Source organism: Suricata suricatta, chromosome 5 (genome assembly GCF_006229205.1).
Source record: "Suricata suricatta isolate VVHF042 chromosome 5, meerkat_22Aug2017_6uvM2_HiC, whole genome shotgun sequence".
NCBI classification, from domain to species: Eukaryota; Metazoa; Chordata; class Mammalia; order Carnivora; family Herpestidae; genus Suricata; species Suricata suricatta.
In genome coordinates, this window is record NC_043704.1 from 122354618 (window position 1) to 122372667 (window position 18050).

The 18050-nt window shown below is 45.5% G+C and overlaps 1 protein-coding gene across 3 annotated transcripts in view; it reads right to left on the reverse strand.

Moving 5' to 3' along the window:
- Positions 1 to 1627: 1627 nt before the first annotated feature.
- The window catches only part of ARMC8 (armadillo repeat containing 8), a 108553-nt gene continuing 92130 nt past the window's right edge, over positions 1628 to 18050 (reverse strand). For all 3 annotated transcript variants that reach the window (XM_029940203.1, XM_029940202.1, XM_029940204.1), the window contains 4 exons: positions 13686 to 13781; positions 9639 to 9711; positions 8171 to 8264; positions 1628 to 4151 (listed from right to left, as the gene is read on the reverse strand). In XM_029940203.1, coding sequence (XP_029796063.1) covers positions 4118 to 4151; positions 8171 to 8264; positions 9639 to 9711; positions 13686 to 13781 — 297 coding nt within the window. In that variant the 3' untranslated portion in view covers positions 1628 to 4117. The remainder of the gene's footprint in view (positions 4152 to 8170; positions 8265 to 9638; positions 9712 to 13685; positions 13782 to 18050) is intronic.

The window sequence follows — 18050 nt, forward strand, 5'->3', positions numbered from 1 at the left end:
CTTTCCTCTCTGAGGAAAAGGCTGTTTGTCTACTCCCCAAGATAAATGTTAGTGATCTCCTTCTCATTTGCTGGTTTTCTCCAGAAGACTTTGCTTATGACTTGAAGAAGTTCTTTAAATGTGCAGTTAGCTCCCAGAAGACTGCTCTTCTTAGGTGCATTGCTCTTTTTGCCAATATTATGCTGGCACTGGGGACAGAAGGATGAGTCAGGCTGCGGGAAATGGGTAGCATGTCTCCCCGGAAGCTAGGAAGCCAAGGATCTTCCATCACCGGAGAGATGAGAAGTGGTATGACCAAGGCCTCTAAAAGCAGGTGGGGGAGAGAGAGGAGTAGGTGGGGGAACCGAGGTTGTAGGGGTGATGTGTGTCACTGAGATGACCTTTAAGTATTCCCAGGAAGTAGCTAGGTGTAGTGGGGCTGGGAAGGGAAGGCAAGAGGAGGGTACTAGAGTGGGAGAGCTGGTGACCTGCTCTTTCCATCTAGAACTTGGTACAGTATTTTTCTTCTCAGAGTTCGGAAGGCTCAAGGCAGAAGGAATGGGGCAGGGTTGGAGGAGAGAAGCCTCCTGAGACTGGCTAAAATGTCAGCCCACTCTGAGGATGAAACTCCTTGGCAGAGATGGGGCCTGGCTTCCTGCAATGGAAGCAAACCAGAGGATGCAGGATGGGCACTGTTTGGGGGCATTTAGTCCTCTCACCTCCTGGGCATGAGGGACGGACAGGGTGGAGGGCAGGCTCTGCTCCATGAAATAAAGACGGAGCTTCCTTCTGAAGGACCGGCTCTGGCCCTCCAGTTAGCAAGATGGCTGACTGCCCAGCAGAGCCAAGGCCAGGAGCCAGAGGCTCCCTCAGTTTTCCCAGAAGCTAGTTCATAGGTCAAAACTAGCCTCATGCTGGAAACCACACGTCTCTCTGCCCAGGAAGTGGGAGAAATATGCAAAGGAACAGGACTGGGGCAGCACCAGCCCCTATCCCAGGTGGCAAAGTGTTGGGACCTCTCCCCGTCGGCTCTCCATCAGAATCTGGGGTCAGTCCCCCATTTCCCAGCTCTCACTTCCACGTCTGCCCTGTGGCAAGGGAGTTCCCTCCCCTGCCGACCACCTCACCACCCTCTCCCTGCCAAGCTCTAGGGCAAATGTCTCTAGCTTTCTGTTTCTAGGGAGCCCACGAGATAGGAGGTGCTTCCCTACATTTTAGAGAGGGGGAAAAGGAGGCAGGGTGCAGTGAGTAAGGGAAGAGCACCTGGGAATCCCTGCAGAGAGTGAGCAGCTGGTCATCGCCAAACTCCGGGCCTGAGGCCAGTGGGTGGTAGCAGGAAATGTGGCTGGGGACAGGATGGAAGGAGTGGACAGACAACACTGGGGAGGTCCTGGTGGCTGGGCGTGGCCACCTGTAGAGGGTCTGCTAGCTTTCAGGAGTCCAAGAAGAGGGGTTCCCAGCCTGCTGCAGACGCCCCTGTAGGGTAGCTGTAACTACCACTGGGCACCGAACCCGCGCTGAAATGCAAAGTCACTTCCTGGCCTCTTACTCACCAAGAATCATAGGTTCCAAAAGCTGGTACACAGTACCTTCTAACGTTTCCTAATGTTCTAGACATTTGGAAAACAGACTCCTTTTTAGAAGTTGCCATGATTTTTTCTTGGCTTTTATTAGCATGTGTTAAAATCATATTATCCAAACACTACCAGAAGAACATGTATTGTTCTGCATAAAGTGCTTAAGGAAAAAAAAAATGCAACTTATTAAACTGGACATTCTTTTCTAGTTCATAAAATTTGGGTTACAATCAGGGCACAAAAGGAGAAACAGAATGCAGTATTAGAGAGAGCGAGAAGCTTAGTGAAGGACTCGGTGGAGACACAGACCACGCCCCATTCCTCCCACTTCCTTGCTGACTGAACACTGCACCTGCATAAAGCAGCAAACAGCTTTAATAAATACATTTTTCCTTCATTCAAATCAGAAAAGTTAATTATAGTAAAGCACTTTTTCTCTGACCATCTGTTTATAGCCACAGGCAAGATTTATCCACAGAGTTTAAGTGTGAAAGTGTTAGTTCATTGGGCTTTCAGCTTTCTAATGCTATCTGGGTTCAGGATTGTCTCAGCAATTCGTTATTGGTTTCTTTATATTTACCAACTCTATAGTGTTTCGTGTTACAAATGCCAACCACAGACATTTTCTCAGTGCTAGAAATGCCAATGAGTGGACCTAAATAAGGCTTTATTCCCAATAAACTCGATTTGCTTTAAACTGACGTTCTCACGTTAACACTCTGATGGCAGCACAAAACCCAAGTCCCCGCTGTGACAGGTTTTCATGTCGGTGATGTTCTGGAAAAAATAACAACTTGGAAATCTCTGTGTTTGAATCTTGGGTGGTCATGTTGAGAACAGGAAAACTTGCATTAAATACACTTAAAAACATTCATTTGCAATCAAACGTATTTAAATCCTCCAAGGAAGGTGCAGGTTGGTGCGGGGCGGCTGTGGTGGGAGCAGCCCCGTCAGGAGTGGCTGGGAGTCGTGGGGCTCTGTCAGCGGCACAGACTCATGACAAGTGGCTGAGCCACAGACCTCACTTCCGGGCTGTGATGACTCTGAACTTCCTTTAGCAAAGGGAAAAGGAAGGCTGGTTGTGCCTCCGAACAGTAAAGAGCAACGTCTGCTGAGTTCGCCTCGAAGCTGACCCAGAAGCTGGAGCCAGGTGCCACGCTAAGGGCTGCAGGGGGGTGAAGGAGCACGCGCTGTCCCAGAAGCCATCTCCCATCCGCTGGGGAGAGCCCCCTTCCCTCGCTCAAACTTCAGTGCTCTGGGCTTCGTCAGGACAAAGTCTCAGCCACGTCTCTTCCTCAAACTTTGATCTCATTTTACAAAAGCACGCCGAACAGCAGTCCTGAGTGACTAGTAGAATTAGCTGAGTATAGCTAAGAGAAAAAACAGCTTTCTAGACTATCCTGTTCTTTGCTTCTTTCTACAGGTCAGTCTGTAGAGCACTCTTGAGTTTCACAGTGATATATGCTGTTTCAGGAAGCACAAGGTGATCGGACTTTGTTTCCAGGAAGTGATGACATACTTTAGTTTGAGCATAAGGTTCCATGACTGGCGCTACATCCTGCCAGATAGCGCCACACTCATGACAGGATTTAGGGCGGTCGGGAGGCTCTCAGTGCCCAGTTCCTGCCAAGTGTTGCGTGCCAGGTCAGGGCTGGGCTTTCACTATCAGTAGTTATATTTTCCCCTGATGGTTCAAAAGTCCTGTGGTAACTTTGTTGCCTGACTCACTGCACTCCACCCTGTCCGTCTGACTTGGACGCCTGAGAGCTTATTGAATTAGGCTGAAAAGAGGCTCTGTACCTGCGGATATTGACGGCAGTAAGATGCTAGCTTACTGTTTTGCACAGCACCATATATCATGCCTGTTATTCAGGCCGACTACAGCCAACCTTTTTTTTTTTTTTTTTTTTTTTATAAAGAAAATCTATGTAAGTTGAGGTTCAGAAATGCATATATTTTTTACTTACAAATATTCATCTGACCAAAATTCAACATAACCTTTATGGAACACTTAACAATTGTTTTGTTTTTAAAATAACATTTCATTCAAACTGTATATAATTCAGTAAAGTTTTTTATACAGCAAGCAATGCTTAAACCCTGGAAAATCTGTAGAAAAGAGATTTTCACACAAAATAAGAAAAGAAAAACTTGAGGTATCCCTCACATACACACATCCATTCATTCTGACCCACGTGCACACACAGGCACACACGCCCACACACCTATGTGTGCAGAGACACATTCATTCTCACTCACAAAGTGGCTGCAGCATAGGCAAAAAATTGTAGGTCCAAAGGAAAATGATTGATTGTTCTAATAAAGAGTCCAGGTAGCTCAGAAAAAAACAAAACAAAACACAATAGTCCTCTGAGGAAATTACTACCTCAAAAAAATGTTCTCAAGATGAATTTGAGATCTAAGCCTACCAAATTGCTTTTGCAAAACAGCTCCCTGCAGTCCAAGGTGACTTGTGCAAATAGAAGGAATCAAATGAGGCTAGTTCCTGTACTTCCTTTAACAAGGATGTGGGATGCTTGCAGGTGCCCAGGGCGCCCCCGTCACGCCAGGTACTGCTGCAGTGCCATCTTTGCCCTGAAATCACAAAGTTCCTGTTAGCCATCATCTCAGGAGAATAATTAAGGCTCAAAGATGGTAACTGAGGCGCGGGAGGTGGGGGGTCTGAAAAGGTAGGTCTCCAAAGGGGACTGGGGTGAGCCCAGCTGGGCAACCACACAGGGCAGAGACCTGAGGTCGGCGGGTGACTTCAAGCCCATGCTGGCTACATTCCGCTTCCCGAGGTTCTCTGAGAAAGCGCTACTCTTGCCCTTACACCTGCTGCGTCTCAGGGGCATTTTATACTGCTCCTTGGTCACTGGCGTTCAGTCGTGATGTATGTGGAATTCTTTCCTTTCTCCTACTGCCATGCAGGTTTTACCTAGTGCTGCAGTACACTGCCGGGGGCATTCAGGGTTCTGGAAGCTAAGAGGAAAACTGACCCGGGGGAAGACATTCAGGTGCTGATTAGAAGGTGCCTGGAGGGCCTAGAGCTCGTGACCCAGTGCCGTCTCAGTTCAAATGCCTTCAAACCTCGGAAGGAAGTTACAATGTCATCTCACTCTTCTCATCAAGCCTGCTGACACAGACCAGGGTGGGTGGCTGGAGAGTTGGAGAGGAAGAGACGCTGCGGGCAGTGCCCTGCCTACCCTGATCCTTGTAGAAGTGCTCTCCTCTGAGCTAGGACTGAGGCGCTCCCCTACTACTCCACTCATGAACTTAGCAGAGTCTCCAAAGAGGCTCCAATTGTGGGAATTAGGAAGTCAGGTTTTGGCAATGGTCTTCCCTTCTAAGTTATGGAAACAAAGAGCTAAAATGTTCAGTTACAATTAGCTGTGAAAAGAAGCCAAGGTAGACTGGGCAAATGGAGTGTCTCGTTAAGTAATGGGTATGACCTACAGTTTTAAAAGTGGATACTAATGGATGTTCTTGCAATTATCGAAGACTCTATAAATACATTAACTGCAAATAGTCCAAGCCATCAAAATGGGAAGCCCTGGATAGACTGAGTTACGAGAGAGTTGGGTTCTACAAGGTCTTTTTCCTACAGAAACAAGTTTATGAATGATGTCACAAGGTACCCCGTAATGGCCATCCACCTCCCCGCTCACGTTCCCAAGGCCCTCTGAGCCTGATGTGGAAAGGGATGGTGGGCAACAGCTCCTCATCTCTAAGGGTTTGAAAGTCAAAGGATCACAAAGCCTTAAAGACAGAAGGACCTGAGAGATGTCTATGCCATGGTGGGAACCCTCCATGAGAGGGTTTTGACTAAAATTAGAACGGCCAAGTCAGACTCCTTCTGAATCTTTCTCAGGGGCTGTCTACGTCTGTTATGTTAGACCCTGGTGGAGACCATATCTTATTATCCGTCTGCTATCTCTTAATATCTAAGGAGTCTTTTAGATGTTTTAGAGGCAAGATCATCATTTCTTAGATGGACTAAGTAAGGTAGCTCAGACCTTGACTTTTTTTCCCCTTAGACCTTGATTCCTTTAAAGGTGTTTAAGAACTGCTAAAAACTTACGTGGCATACATATATGGGAAATAGCATCAGACTGGTCTCAGCAATGTAGGCCAGGGCTGAAACCTATTGTACATCCTGCTGGTGAGGTCTCTTTTAGTGTTTCAGTCATCCCAGAAATGATTTTAAGAAGAATTATTTTCATTTCTAAACAAACACGAGAAAAGAAAGCCAGGGAACGATCTGGCCCTCAGCCAGGAGAGACAGGCTGGCACAGCCCATCATCTAAGTCAGGAGCCAGCACTACTACCGTGGAGGTGGGGGCACTCAAAGTACCACTCAAATCCAGGCTTCAACAGGTGTCTGTGAGTTGCCTTTGATGTGACACTCACCCGAGCATCAGCCTTGAGCCATAGTTATTTGGAGATTTGTCTATGCTGACTCACAGGATGGCAAGCTTCAGGGAGGCAGGGGCCCCACCTGCTCTGTGTGCGCTGGAGTCCGGCACAGCCACTCACATGAGGAGCAATTACCAAGTGCCCTTTCCCTTCAGCGGATCAGAGAGGCGAGCTGACAGCCACCACCCAGTGTGGTATATCCTACGGGTGTTACGGGAGTCCCTGGCAGGTGGGGTCCCCTGACAAAGCCTAGGGTGCAGAATGGATCAGGCAAGGCCTTTTGGAGAAGGTAACAACCTGGTCTGTGTTTTGAAGGGTAAATTGCCACTGTCAGGACATTCTCTTCCCTTGCTTTCAGGAACCTTCTGTGCCTGGGTCTCTGTCTACCTTGTCACTTCATTTCCTCTGCTGGGTCTTTTCCCTTTCCCCCTAACTGTTGGAGGGCCCTGCAGCATGGTTCTTAGCCCTCCTATTGTCTTCCTCTCTCTTAGTCCCCTTAGGTGACTTCAATCAGCTCCAGGGCTTTACATACTACCCTACTTTTATCCTCATTGTCTACCTATTATTACATAATCTACCATTATTTAATTGCATCCAAAGTTTAGCATGTCCAAACAAGAACCCTCAATACTCTCCACTCCAACCCAAATTTCTCTTGTATTCCTCATTACCTTGGTAAATGGCAATACCCTATTTCATCGCTCAGGCTAAAACTATAGGCATTTTCCTTTTCTCTCTTTAACATCTTACATTAAATCCATGAGCAAATCTTGTTGTCTCTATCTTTAAGTCCTGAATCTGACCATTTCTCAATACTTCTATTACTGCCACCCTCATCTCTCACCTACAGGACAAGAGCCTTGAACTGCTCTCTCTGCATCCGTTCTTGCCCAGGGGATTCTCTACACAGCCACCAGAGAGATCTTGCACAAATTCAAGTCAGGTAAGGTCTCTTCTGCTCAAAACTCTCCAATGATTTCCTAACAAGCCTTACAAGGCTTTTCACTTGGGCTCCCCTGCCTCCCAGAGTCCATTCATTACCAGTCCAGCCCTCATTTATCTATCTGCAGCCCCACTGGTCTTCCTGTTATGTCCTGAACATGCCAGCCTCACTCCTGCCTTACAGCCTTGCACTGTCCCCTCTGCTAGAATACTATGTTTCTGAACATCTGCCTGGCAGACTATCTCATTTCATCCAGGTTTTGATCAAACGTCACATCTCAGAGAAGACTTTACTGGCCCATCTATAAGAAACTCTTTTACACTGCATTCCTTCACCTTGCTGTTTTTCATCATAGTACCTCTTACTGCCTGCTACCATATTATATATTCATTTGTTTGTGGTGTCTTCTGTACTAGAATGTTAAGTTCTACAAGGGCAAGGACTTCTTCAATTTTATTCACCACTATACCTCCAATACTGAAAACAGTACCCAATGGAGGTTAGTATTAAAAAAAATTCTCTGCCAAATGAATAGGGAATTAGGCAGAGAGGACTGCGTAGCAAATCAGATGAAACAGAACATGTAAACGTATGAAGGTGTAATACCATGACAGGGCAGGTGTGGCTGAAGTACAGGGTTGGGGGAGGACAGGGGATGAGAAAGGCAGAGCTAGACCGTGGAGCACCTCTGAGCCATGCCCAAGAGTCAGGAGAACAAACATGAGCAGCAGAGTGAAGACTGTGGTTGGAGGGGTGTATCCGGTGCAGAAGAACACTTGCAGCTATTTTGGAGTTACACAGATCTCTAATACGACTCTTGCTTCTCCGAGTCTAATGTGAGGACAGGAAACCCTCAGTGGTCACTGCTGTATGCCCAGCAGCCAGGCCCGGCTGACACAAGGCAGGTGCTCAGTGAGGGTTTGAGATCACGGATGTTTTTATTATGGCCTTCCTCTCTATTTTAATGTCAAGACAATGATTCCTGGATCCTCTCCAGATATCCACTAAGACGGCCCAGGCCTATCTTAACGCACAGTAAGATGAAAATCTTTAATAATTTGCTAATGATTAGTTTATCTTACTCAAAAGTCACACATTGGCTCAGAGAAAATGAAGGGAATTCAAGAATCTGAAAGCTTTTAAGTTTGGCCACATGAATTACCAAGCAAGCCTGACCCTTTCATAACTGAATCCAACGTAGCCCAACATACCCCCAGGTGCCCCCAACACAAGGCCCTTTTACTTGGATACTCACTTGTCACAAAGGTTTGAATCTGGTGACTGACTCAGTTTGTGGAGAATATCCACGATGCCCATGTCTCGTAATTTATCCTGGCGTTCTTGTGAACCTAAGAGATTAAAGCTAACAGGTTACTGGGAACATGATCCAGGCAGCTGCTTCCCTTGATGTGCAATCAACAACCTAGAGCCTTACCAGAGTCCTTAACGCCCCACCCTTCCATCCCCTTTCTCCCCAATGAAGGTGGATCCCCTCATGCTTGGATCCTCCAAAAACGGGTCTTTCTGTTCCTTGACCCTCCTTCCTGCGTCCATCCTGGATTCTGCTGATAGATTAATTTCTTCAAGGCCTATAGCATCAAGGTCAGATTCTTCAGTCCGGCACAAGGCCCTCTGCCATCGGGCCCCATCTTCATCTCTTCTTTCTGGACATATAAAGCCAGGCTCTTCCTAGTCCAAACAGGTCTTATTTTCCCCCTTCTAATCTCTTCCACCCTCCTCTGGCCTCCTAGTACTTCCTGCGGTCTCCTGGTTAGCATGTGGCCGTTCCAACTTTATAGTGCACTACTCCACCTTCCCACTAGACTAGGACCTCCTCGAGGGCAGCTTTGTTTCCCTGGTACTTGTCTCTAGGCCTACACATTGAATCCAATTTCTCTTCCTTCCACTTTGTTCCAGACACAGCTGCTGGGTAGAATAATCCTCAGGGACTCTTTCCTCCCCATGAAGGGCCTGCAGTGACTCACTCATGTACTGACCTCCTCTACACCCAGTGAAACAGAATCTCTCAGTGTAAAACACAGAAATCTGCATTTTAAAAAGTTCCCCAGGTGATTCTTATGCAGCGAACAGCATTGAGACCCACTGTTCTTCCACATTTGTTTGCTACCTTGGATGGACACTGAAATCACCTGGAGAATTGAAATACTTATGCTTGCAACCTGCCCCTGCCCCCTCTAGAAATTCTGATTAAATCGGTCTGGTGCAAAAACCCTTAGGTGACTCTACTATGCAGTCAAGGTGGAGAACCTCTGATCCACAGACACCACCTTCCAGACTGGCTGCTTCCCCACTCCCAGTGTATTTCTCCTTTCTCACCAATGCCTCTTCTCCTCCATTAAGCTCCTATGCCTGGAGTCCTTACAGGTGCCTTCTCTGCACACAACCAAAGACCCACTGCCCACCTCTCATCTTCAAGTACCTGCTGCCAACCTCCTCCTCAGCTCTCTCAAGGGCACGGATCCCACTTATTTCTCTAGGGCTCCTCCCCGCCGATCCTCTATAATCTGCTACAGTGATGACTCCAAGGTGGGGCCTCCAGGTTAACCCTGCAGCTGACTTGGGCTAGTCCCACGGATTCTCATGCCAAGGTGACTCCACTGGGTTCTTGGAACCGCGAATGAGGCCTGCATTTAGGATCTCAGGGGCACCTGCTGCTTTTCCTCCCACAATTTCCTTCAGAACAAATCTCACCAGTCTCTTACCTTCCTCTTCATTCCATATGAGGTTTGATATACAAAACATAGCGGCAAGCTGCAGTTTGACATGTGAATGACCCTATTTGGTACAGAAAAAATAATATGGAGGTAATCTTACTTGAAGTATTTTTTTGGTAACATACCACAGGCAATTCTAATAGTCTAAAAGTGTGAAGCTGGGTTCTCAAACTCCAATGCACTACTGGGTGAATAGATTGGGCTAAAGATCACAGAGAATGGTAGGAAATCTGGTAAACTGGGGAGTGAAGACTTCCTAAGAGACATTCACATTCAGATTTTAGAAACCCTCTGGTGGGCCAAACAAAACACCTCCAGCGCTCTAAGTGTAGTTTACAATTTATCACTCTATCTACATTGGAAACTTCTTCTTCTTCTTCTTCTTCTTCTTTTTAATCTACACTAGGAAACTTTCAGGTCACCAGAGGTCACTAAATTGGATGAATGTGCCTTTTGTACTCAGCTATTGATTATCTGATTCAAATTACTTTTTTTTTTAAGTTTATTTTTGAAAGAGAAAGAGAGCATGAGCAGGGGAGTAGCTGAGAGAGAGAGAGAGAGAGAGAGAGAGAGAGAGAGAGAGAGAGAAAATATCCCAAGTAGGCTCCACACTGTCAGATGTGGGGATTGAACTCACCAACTGTGAGTTTTGCTCTTATTCTTAAAAGTAAATTACTCTTATTTGTGGGGGAGCCCACAAATACTTCTTGAAGAAACAAACTGCTGTAATGGAGACGACTACAGAGTGGAGTGGTGGGAATCTAATTTAGGTAGAGAGCACAGAAGAGATCTCTTTGAAGGAGGCAATATTTTTGTTTTAAATATTTATTTTGAGAGACAGAGAGAGAAAGTGCACATGCGTGTTGAGTGGAGGAGGGGCAGAGAGAGGGAGAGAGAGAATCCCAAGTAGGCTCTGTGCTGGGCTCAATCCCATGAATTGTGAGATCATGACCTGAGCGGAAATCAAGAGTCAGATGCTCAACTGATTGAGCCACCCAGGCGCCCTACAGAAGGCAACATTTAAGCAGAGACTTAAGGGATAGCAAGGTGCCAGCTGTGCAAAGAGCAAGGGCCTACTGCCACGAAGAAAAAGGAAAAGTTCCTGAAAAGGTCTGAGGTAAGAAGGAGCTATAGAATTTGTGCATCCTGAGAAGGCAAAGTGGAGCAACTTTCAGAGAAGTAGGTGTGGCCATACTGTGAGTCCTTGTAGGCCAGAGAAAGGACTTTAGATTTCATTGAGTTGATAGGAAACTCCTATAGAATTTAAGCAGGGGCTGGTGAAGATCTGACCTGGGCTGAGGGGACTGGAGTGACTGTGCAGAGGTGTCTAGGAGGCTGTTACAGGCAATCAGGCACGAGATGCTATGGCTTGGTTCAGAGTGAGGGCAGTGGTGATAGAAAGAAGCAGACAAAATCCAGATAAGCTTTGGAGAAAGTACTGATAGGACCTAATAAACTGGATTAATGAGGCGAAAGAGCTGGAGAAATTGAGACTGGCTCCCAGATTTGAGCAGCAGGGTAGATGGCAGGGCCACTGTACTGAGATGGGAAAGACCAGGAGAGAAGACATTTAGGTGTAGGAGAGATATTTAAAAATTCATTTTCATTTTCATTTCATTTTATGTTTATTTATTTTTTGAGAGAGAGACACAGAGTGTGCATGAGGGAGGGGCAGAGAGAGACGGAGCCACAGAATCTGAAGCAGGCTCCAGGCTCTGAGCTGTCAGCACAGACCCTGACACAAGACTCAAACTCATGAACCATGAGATCATGACGTGAGCTGAAGTTGGATGCTTAACCCACTGAGCGACCCAGGCACCCCAAGAACTCATTTTTAAACATCACTTTCAGGAAGCATCAGACAGGAACAAGGAGGTGTACAGCAGGCAGGAGGCTATATGAGTCCAGAGTTCAGAAAACAGGTCTGGAGGGGTTACCCTCCGTGTGACCCTCTTACCCTGCTCCTCCACCCCTACCTCCATTAAGAAAGGAACCAGCATGTTTAGAGCTGCAGACACCATCAGGAAGGCCAGTAACCATTACTGTGTTTGTATTTTATATTGTTAGATACTATGGAAAATGTAAACACTATAAATGCGTTTTCTATTTCTGAAAACTACTAGACCAGAGCCCAGAAACCAAAGGAAGCATAGAGACGATAGTAAAATCCACAGGAGCAGATGAGATCCTCCTAAACCAGGAGTTCTCAACTCTAGCTGTACAGAAGAACCACCTGGGGAACTTAAAAAAACCCTGATGCTCAGACCACAACCCAGACCTATTAAATCAGAATCTTTTTTCTTAACGTTTATTTATTTTTGAGAGACAGAGTGAGTGTGAGCAGAGGCGGGGCAGAGGGAGAAGGAGACACAGAATCCAAAGCAGGCTCCAGGCTCTGAGCTGCCAGCACGGAGCCCGACACGGGGCTCAAACTCACGAAGCACAAGATCATGACCTGAGTCGAAGTCAGCTCATCTTAACTGACTGAGCCACCAGGCACTCCTAAATCAGAATCTTGAAAGGACAGGGACAAGGCAAGCATCTCTGAAAGCTTCCTAGGAAATGCCACTGTGTAATATTGTAATAAAGACCAGGGATCTCAGGAAAGCGTGTAGGAGAGAAAAGAAGAGAGTCCAGGACTAAGCAAGGAGGGATAGTGTCATGGAAGCCATGAGAAAAGACTCTCCAGGAGGAAATGGTCAGCCATGTTGAAGGCTGCAATACGTGAGGTGAGAGACAGGAGAGAAAACTGTCCTTTGGAGTGGCATCATGGAGGTCACTGGTGACCTTGAGCAGAGCAGTTTTAGTTGGGCAATGAGAGTGAAGGCCAGATGAAGTAGTTAGAGTGAATCTTAGAGGTGAAGAGGCGATAGCGTGTACAGAAGATGCTTTTATGAAGTCTGGCTATTAAGAGCAGCACAGAAATAGGTATACCTCAGTGGATATGGGAAATCAAGATTAGAGATACTATGTGGATGTGGTGTGGGAAAGATACGGGAGTTCCTGGTTGAAGCACTACTGCTTCATTCAACAAATATTTACTGAGCACATACTAAAGGCCAGGCATTGTCCAAGGTGAAAGATATGAAAATGTATACAAAACTGACCTAGTTATTCCCTTCTGGAGCCTAAGCCCAGGCACACAAACACATATGTATCATTGTAATTCAGCTAAGTACTCTGAAGATAACAAAGTATAACCCTCAAGGATAAGAGCCCACAAGATGTGTCAGTTGAGCTCTGATTTGAGAGGTGAAAAGCCACACCATGAAGGTGAGGTCATCACTATGAGTGAAAGGTGAGGTTTAAAGAACAGGAAGGTAAGAACCCATTCTCATGGAGAGTGGAGGTGTCAGCTTGCTGGAGAATCATTAAGGGATGGTAGGCAGTGCTGAATACCCATGGGGGTTTTGTAAATGTGACATTAACATGAAGCCAATCAGCCTGGTTCTGTGCCTTTCTCTGCAGTTGTGGACTCTGACGGGCAGGCAAAGAGAAGTCAGGTTCACTCACAGTGAGGGTTTTGTTAGGAGACACTGACAGAATGAAAAGAGTGCCAGATTTTGGCAACAGGAAGTTTCTGTTGATGACAAGATCCACGGGATGGCTGTGGCAACAGGTGGCTGGCATGTTGGCAAGTAGGTAGCAGACTGTGTTTGCAAAAAGACAGGTCAAAGAACAAGTGCCAAGGATGCTTGCTGGAGGCTTATGGGCTCAGGATCAGACAGCAGCCTTGAGAGGGAAGACAGGGATTTCAGGGCAATGAAGGAATACCAAGAGCCCCAGTCCTCACCGAATAAGAAAGAGGCAATCAGGAGATAATGAAGGTGGGGAGTGAGGAGATGGATGGGTGGTAATACTGCCAAACAGCACAAGCTTCCAGGCCTTCAGGATGAAAGAGAATTCCTTAAATCTGTTACAGAGTAGTAGTTATTCTTTTCTTAATGTCTGCATGATTCACTTTGCGCTAACAATGCTATAGTCCCTGCCTTCTGATGCAGCTCCCGTGGAGCAGATAAAGGGACAAGAGCCTACCATGTAATACTTGATTTTCTGCAGGATGTCATCATTGGTCATGATGAGTTCTTTTGCTGTCGTCCCATCTGCTATGTTGGCTAGGATGCACAGTGTCTGGAAAAGAACAAAGGGCCAATGGTCAGGAAAGCTCTGCAGTCCCAGACGCAAGCTCAAGAACCTGGGCAGTTTCCCACCCGAAGTACATGGGTGTTCACAGGTTCCACTGTGATCTCTTCTCTCCTGACATCACTGCCAATGAAGTAACCGCACCTAAGAAAAGTCTACCTTAGGCAAAAGAGAACTCAGATATCTCAACAGTTTCTTCTGGGGCATAAGCCCTCACTGGGCAAAGGCAGTCATGTCTTATAGTTCATGCTGTCATATAAAATTGTTATCATTTTCTTGAAAATTTCATTTCTAAAAGAAGCTCTTGTTACAAATCCAACGAGGTTTCTTCAAAAAGGTGGTCTCTTTGGTGGGAGCGTCACAGGTGTTGCAACCTCCCTCCTGCCCCCTCCAAGTGCTACCTGCTCCCAAGCTCATCACCTTCTGGGTGAAGGCTGGATCCTGTCCACTAGCCATGTGCATATAGGACCTCTTGACTTTTTAAAACCTGGTTAGAGGAACAGAAAGGTAAGGAAAATGTGTGAAGGAGCTTAGTCCAGGTTGGCCTAACTGGAGAAACCACACTGGCACAGAGGAAGGGACTTTCTGTCAGCTGATCAGAGTCTCACAGCCAGACCAGCAGGAGGCAAGGACTGAGGCAAAGGTGTAAGGACTGTGGAAAGGATATTGAGGCAGTGTCAGTCTGCAATTCAACAAACACTTACTGAGCACCCACAGTGTGCATGCACTCTGCAGGGCATCAAGTAAGCTAGGAATAAAACACACACTACCTGACTTTGAGGCCATCACACGATTGCATCTCACTGTGGTGTGACAGAGGAAAAATAGAACTGAAAAAGCATGAAGTGCACTTGCTTGATACTTCAAGGGTCAGGGAAGGGTTCGTGGAGGAAGTGACAATGAATCCTGTACCACAGTTAAGAACCACTCAAAGTGATGAGAAGTGCAAATGGGGTCTAAATGCAAATAATTTTCTCCAACTTTAACCTTTCTTTTGGTAGACAAGTTAATTAAGATTGGAGATTACAGCTGATTGATGAGACCATTTTCCTACTAAGGCCTAAAGCCTCAACTATAAAGTGTCGTCTTATTCTTCCTGGATTAATACACTACTAGGGAATGAGCCCTGAGGTTTGTAAACAGAAAAAAAAAAAGTTTGCCTCTGGGATACAAGAGATAAAGAAAATGCAATTTACAATTCAAGGTTTGACCAGGCACTGGGGTCGATTCCAGGGCACTAAAGCCCTGACAAGGGTGTGTTGATATGTTCCAGAAGTGAGAGAGAGATGATCTGAGGAAGACACCAGCTTTCAAAGTGAGCTAGAACATGTGAGCCTGTCAAGAATCTTGGCAGGCATAATACCCTTAAATTTCTTAGGACCGGGGGGACAGCAAGGTTTGGACTCTAACATGGAGAAGACTTTAAAAGGCTTCCTGACCTGGGCATTCCCGGGAAGAGGAGGGAATGACAAACACCTTTAGCTTTATCTAGGGAAGAACTACACTTCTCTTACCCACAAAGACAGAATATAAGAGGGATTTCATGAAATATTTCTCAGAAAAGACTAGTTCAGCAATACAGGCAAGTGATTCCCCTTCTTGGAGTGTGAGAATATACCCATGCATCCTCAGACTTGTAGAGCATGGCAGAGTGAGCTGCAGGTCTGTTTTGAAGCCTAAACAACCCCCACTGCAAAAATCTGAAAAGGATCAATTAGTTCTTGGGCCAAACCAATTTAACCTAGAAGCTAGGGAGCAGACAGAAGAGTGACACATGTGTCCATGTGCACACAGCACACACACACACTCATGTGAACAACTGTAAATTAATGATCTAGAGCAGGGATTGGCAAATTACAGGCTGCGAGTCAAATCCAACCCACTCTGTTTGGCAAAGAGAATGTTCTTGGAAGATTACGTCTACTCGCTTACATACTGTCTATAGCTGCTTGCAGGCTAGAACAGCACAGTTGAGTAGTTGCCACAGAGGCTGAATGACATACAAAACTTATACACCTTGACCTTTGTAGAAACAGTTTGCCAAACCCTGAAATAGAGAACAGAAAAGTAACAGAGGGTGAAAAAAAAATCAATGAAACCAAAGGCTACTTCTCTGAAAAGACCAATAAAATTGATAAACCTCTAGCCAGACTGATCAGGAAGAAAGGAATTACCAATTAAAAGAACAAAATGGGAGACACTGCAAAGAATACTACAGACTTTAAAGAGATAAGAGAATATTATGAAAGCCTTTGTTAATAAATTTGAAAAAGATGAAATGGACAAATTCTTGACAGACACAAAATACCAAAGCTCACTCAAGAAGAAACAGATAATGTAAATATTCTTCCTCCCATAAAAGAATTTAGCTAAACAGCTTTCCACAAAAGAAACACCATGTTCCAGATGGCTTCATTGGAATTTTCTGCCAAAATTTAAAAAAGAAAGAATACCAATTCTTCACAAATTTCTTATAGAAAATTGAGAAGGGAATGGCTTCACCTCATTCTCAGAGGCAAGCATTCCCCCCAAAATTAAATATCAATATTAAAATCAGATAAAGACATTATAGGAAAGCTATATAGCAATATCTCTTATGAATATAGATATGAAACATTTGTTACCAAATTTCAGTAAGCTGAATCTAACGACTAAGTAAAGGATAAGACACAATGACATTTTAAAATGGTGTATCTCGGGGCACCTGGGTGGCTCAGTCGGTTAAGCCTCTGACTTTGGCTCAGGTCAGATCTCACGTTTGTGGGTTCGAGCCCCGGGTCAGGCTCTGTGCTGACAGCTAGCTCAGAGCCTGGAGCCTGTTTCAGATTCTGTGTCTCCCTCTCTCTTTGCCCCTCCCCCTCATGCTCTGTCTCTCTCTGTATCTAAAATAAATAAAACATTAAAAAATTTAAAAAATAAATAAAAATAAAATAGTGTATCTCTCCATTTATTTAGGTATTTAATTCTTTCATTATCAGTGTTTAGAAGTTTTTAGCATAGAGATCCTGGACATATTTTGTGAGATTCATACGTTAAGTATTTCATGATTTCTGAGCTACTATAAATGGTTCTGTTTGTAGAATTTCAAATTCTACTTGTTCACGCTACTATATTAAAAATACAGTAGCTTTTTCTATCTCATAGCCTTGCCTAATTCATTAATTAGTTCTAGCTTTTTAAAAAAAATTATAGGGGGGGGGGCGCCTGGGTGGCTCAGTCGGTTAAGCCTCCGACTTTGGCTCAGGTCAGATCTCACGTTCGCAGGTTCGAGCCCCGCATCAGGCTCTGTGCTGACAGCTAGCTCAGAGCCTGGACCTGCTTCCGGTTCTGTGTCTCCTTCTCTCTCTGCCCCTCCCCCTCTCATGCTCTGTCTCTCTATCAAAAATAAATAAAACATTAAAAAATTAAAAAAAAAATTTATAGGGGGCGCCTGGGTGGCTCAGTCAGTTAAGCCTCCAGCTTCGGCTCAGGTCAGATCTCACGTTCGTGGGTTCGAGCCCCGTGTCAGGCTCTGTGCAGACAGCTAGCTCAGAGCCTGGAGGCTGCTTCTGGTTCTGTGTCTCCTTCTCTCTCTGACCCTCCCCCTCTCATGCTCTCTCTCTGTATGAAAAATAAATAAAACATTTTTTAAAAATTAAAAAAAATAAAAAAATTTATAATAGTTTATTGCCAAATTGGTTTTCATATAACACCCAGTGCTTCTCCCCACAAGTGCCCCCCTCCATGGCCATCACCCCCTTCTCCCCTCCCCCTCCCCCTTCAGCCCTTGGTTTGTTTTCAGTATTCAAGACTCTCTCATGATTTGTGTCCCTCTCTCTCCCCAACTCTCTTTCCCCCTTCCCCTCCCCCTGGTCCTCCATTAAGTTTCTCCTGTTAGACCTGCGAGTTCTAGCTTTTTAAAAAAATATTTATTTATTCTGAGACAGAGAGAGACAGAATGCAAGCAAGGGAGGGCCAGAGAGAGAGGGAGACAGAGAATCTCAAGCAGGCTCCAGGCTCCAAGCTGTCAGCACGAAACCTGACGCAGGGCTCGAACCCACAGACTGCAAAATCATGACCTGAGCTAAAGTTGGATGCTTAACTGACTGAGTCACCGAGGGGCCCCAGTTCTAGCTTTTTTTGATGCGTCCATGGCATTTTCTACCAATGGATTCATGTTGTCTGGCAACAGTTTTATTTCTTCCTTTCCACTTTTTATGCCTTTTATTTCTTTTTCTTGCCTTAATGCACTTGGTAGGCTACTGAATAAGACTGGGA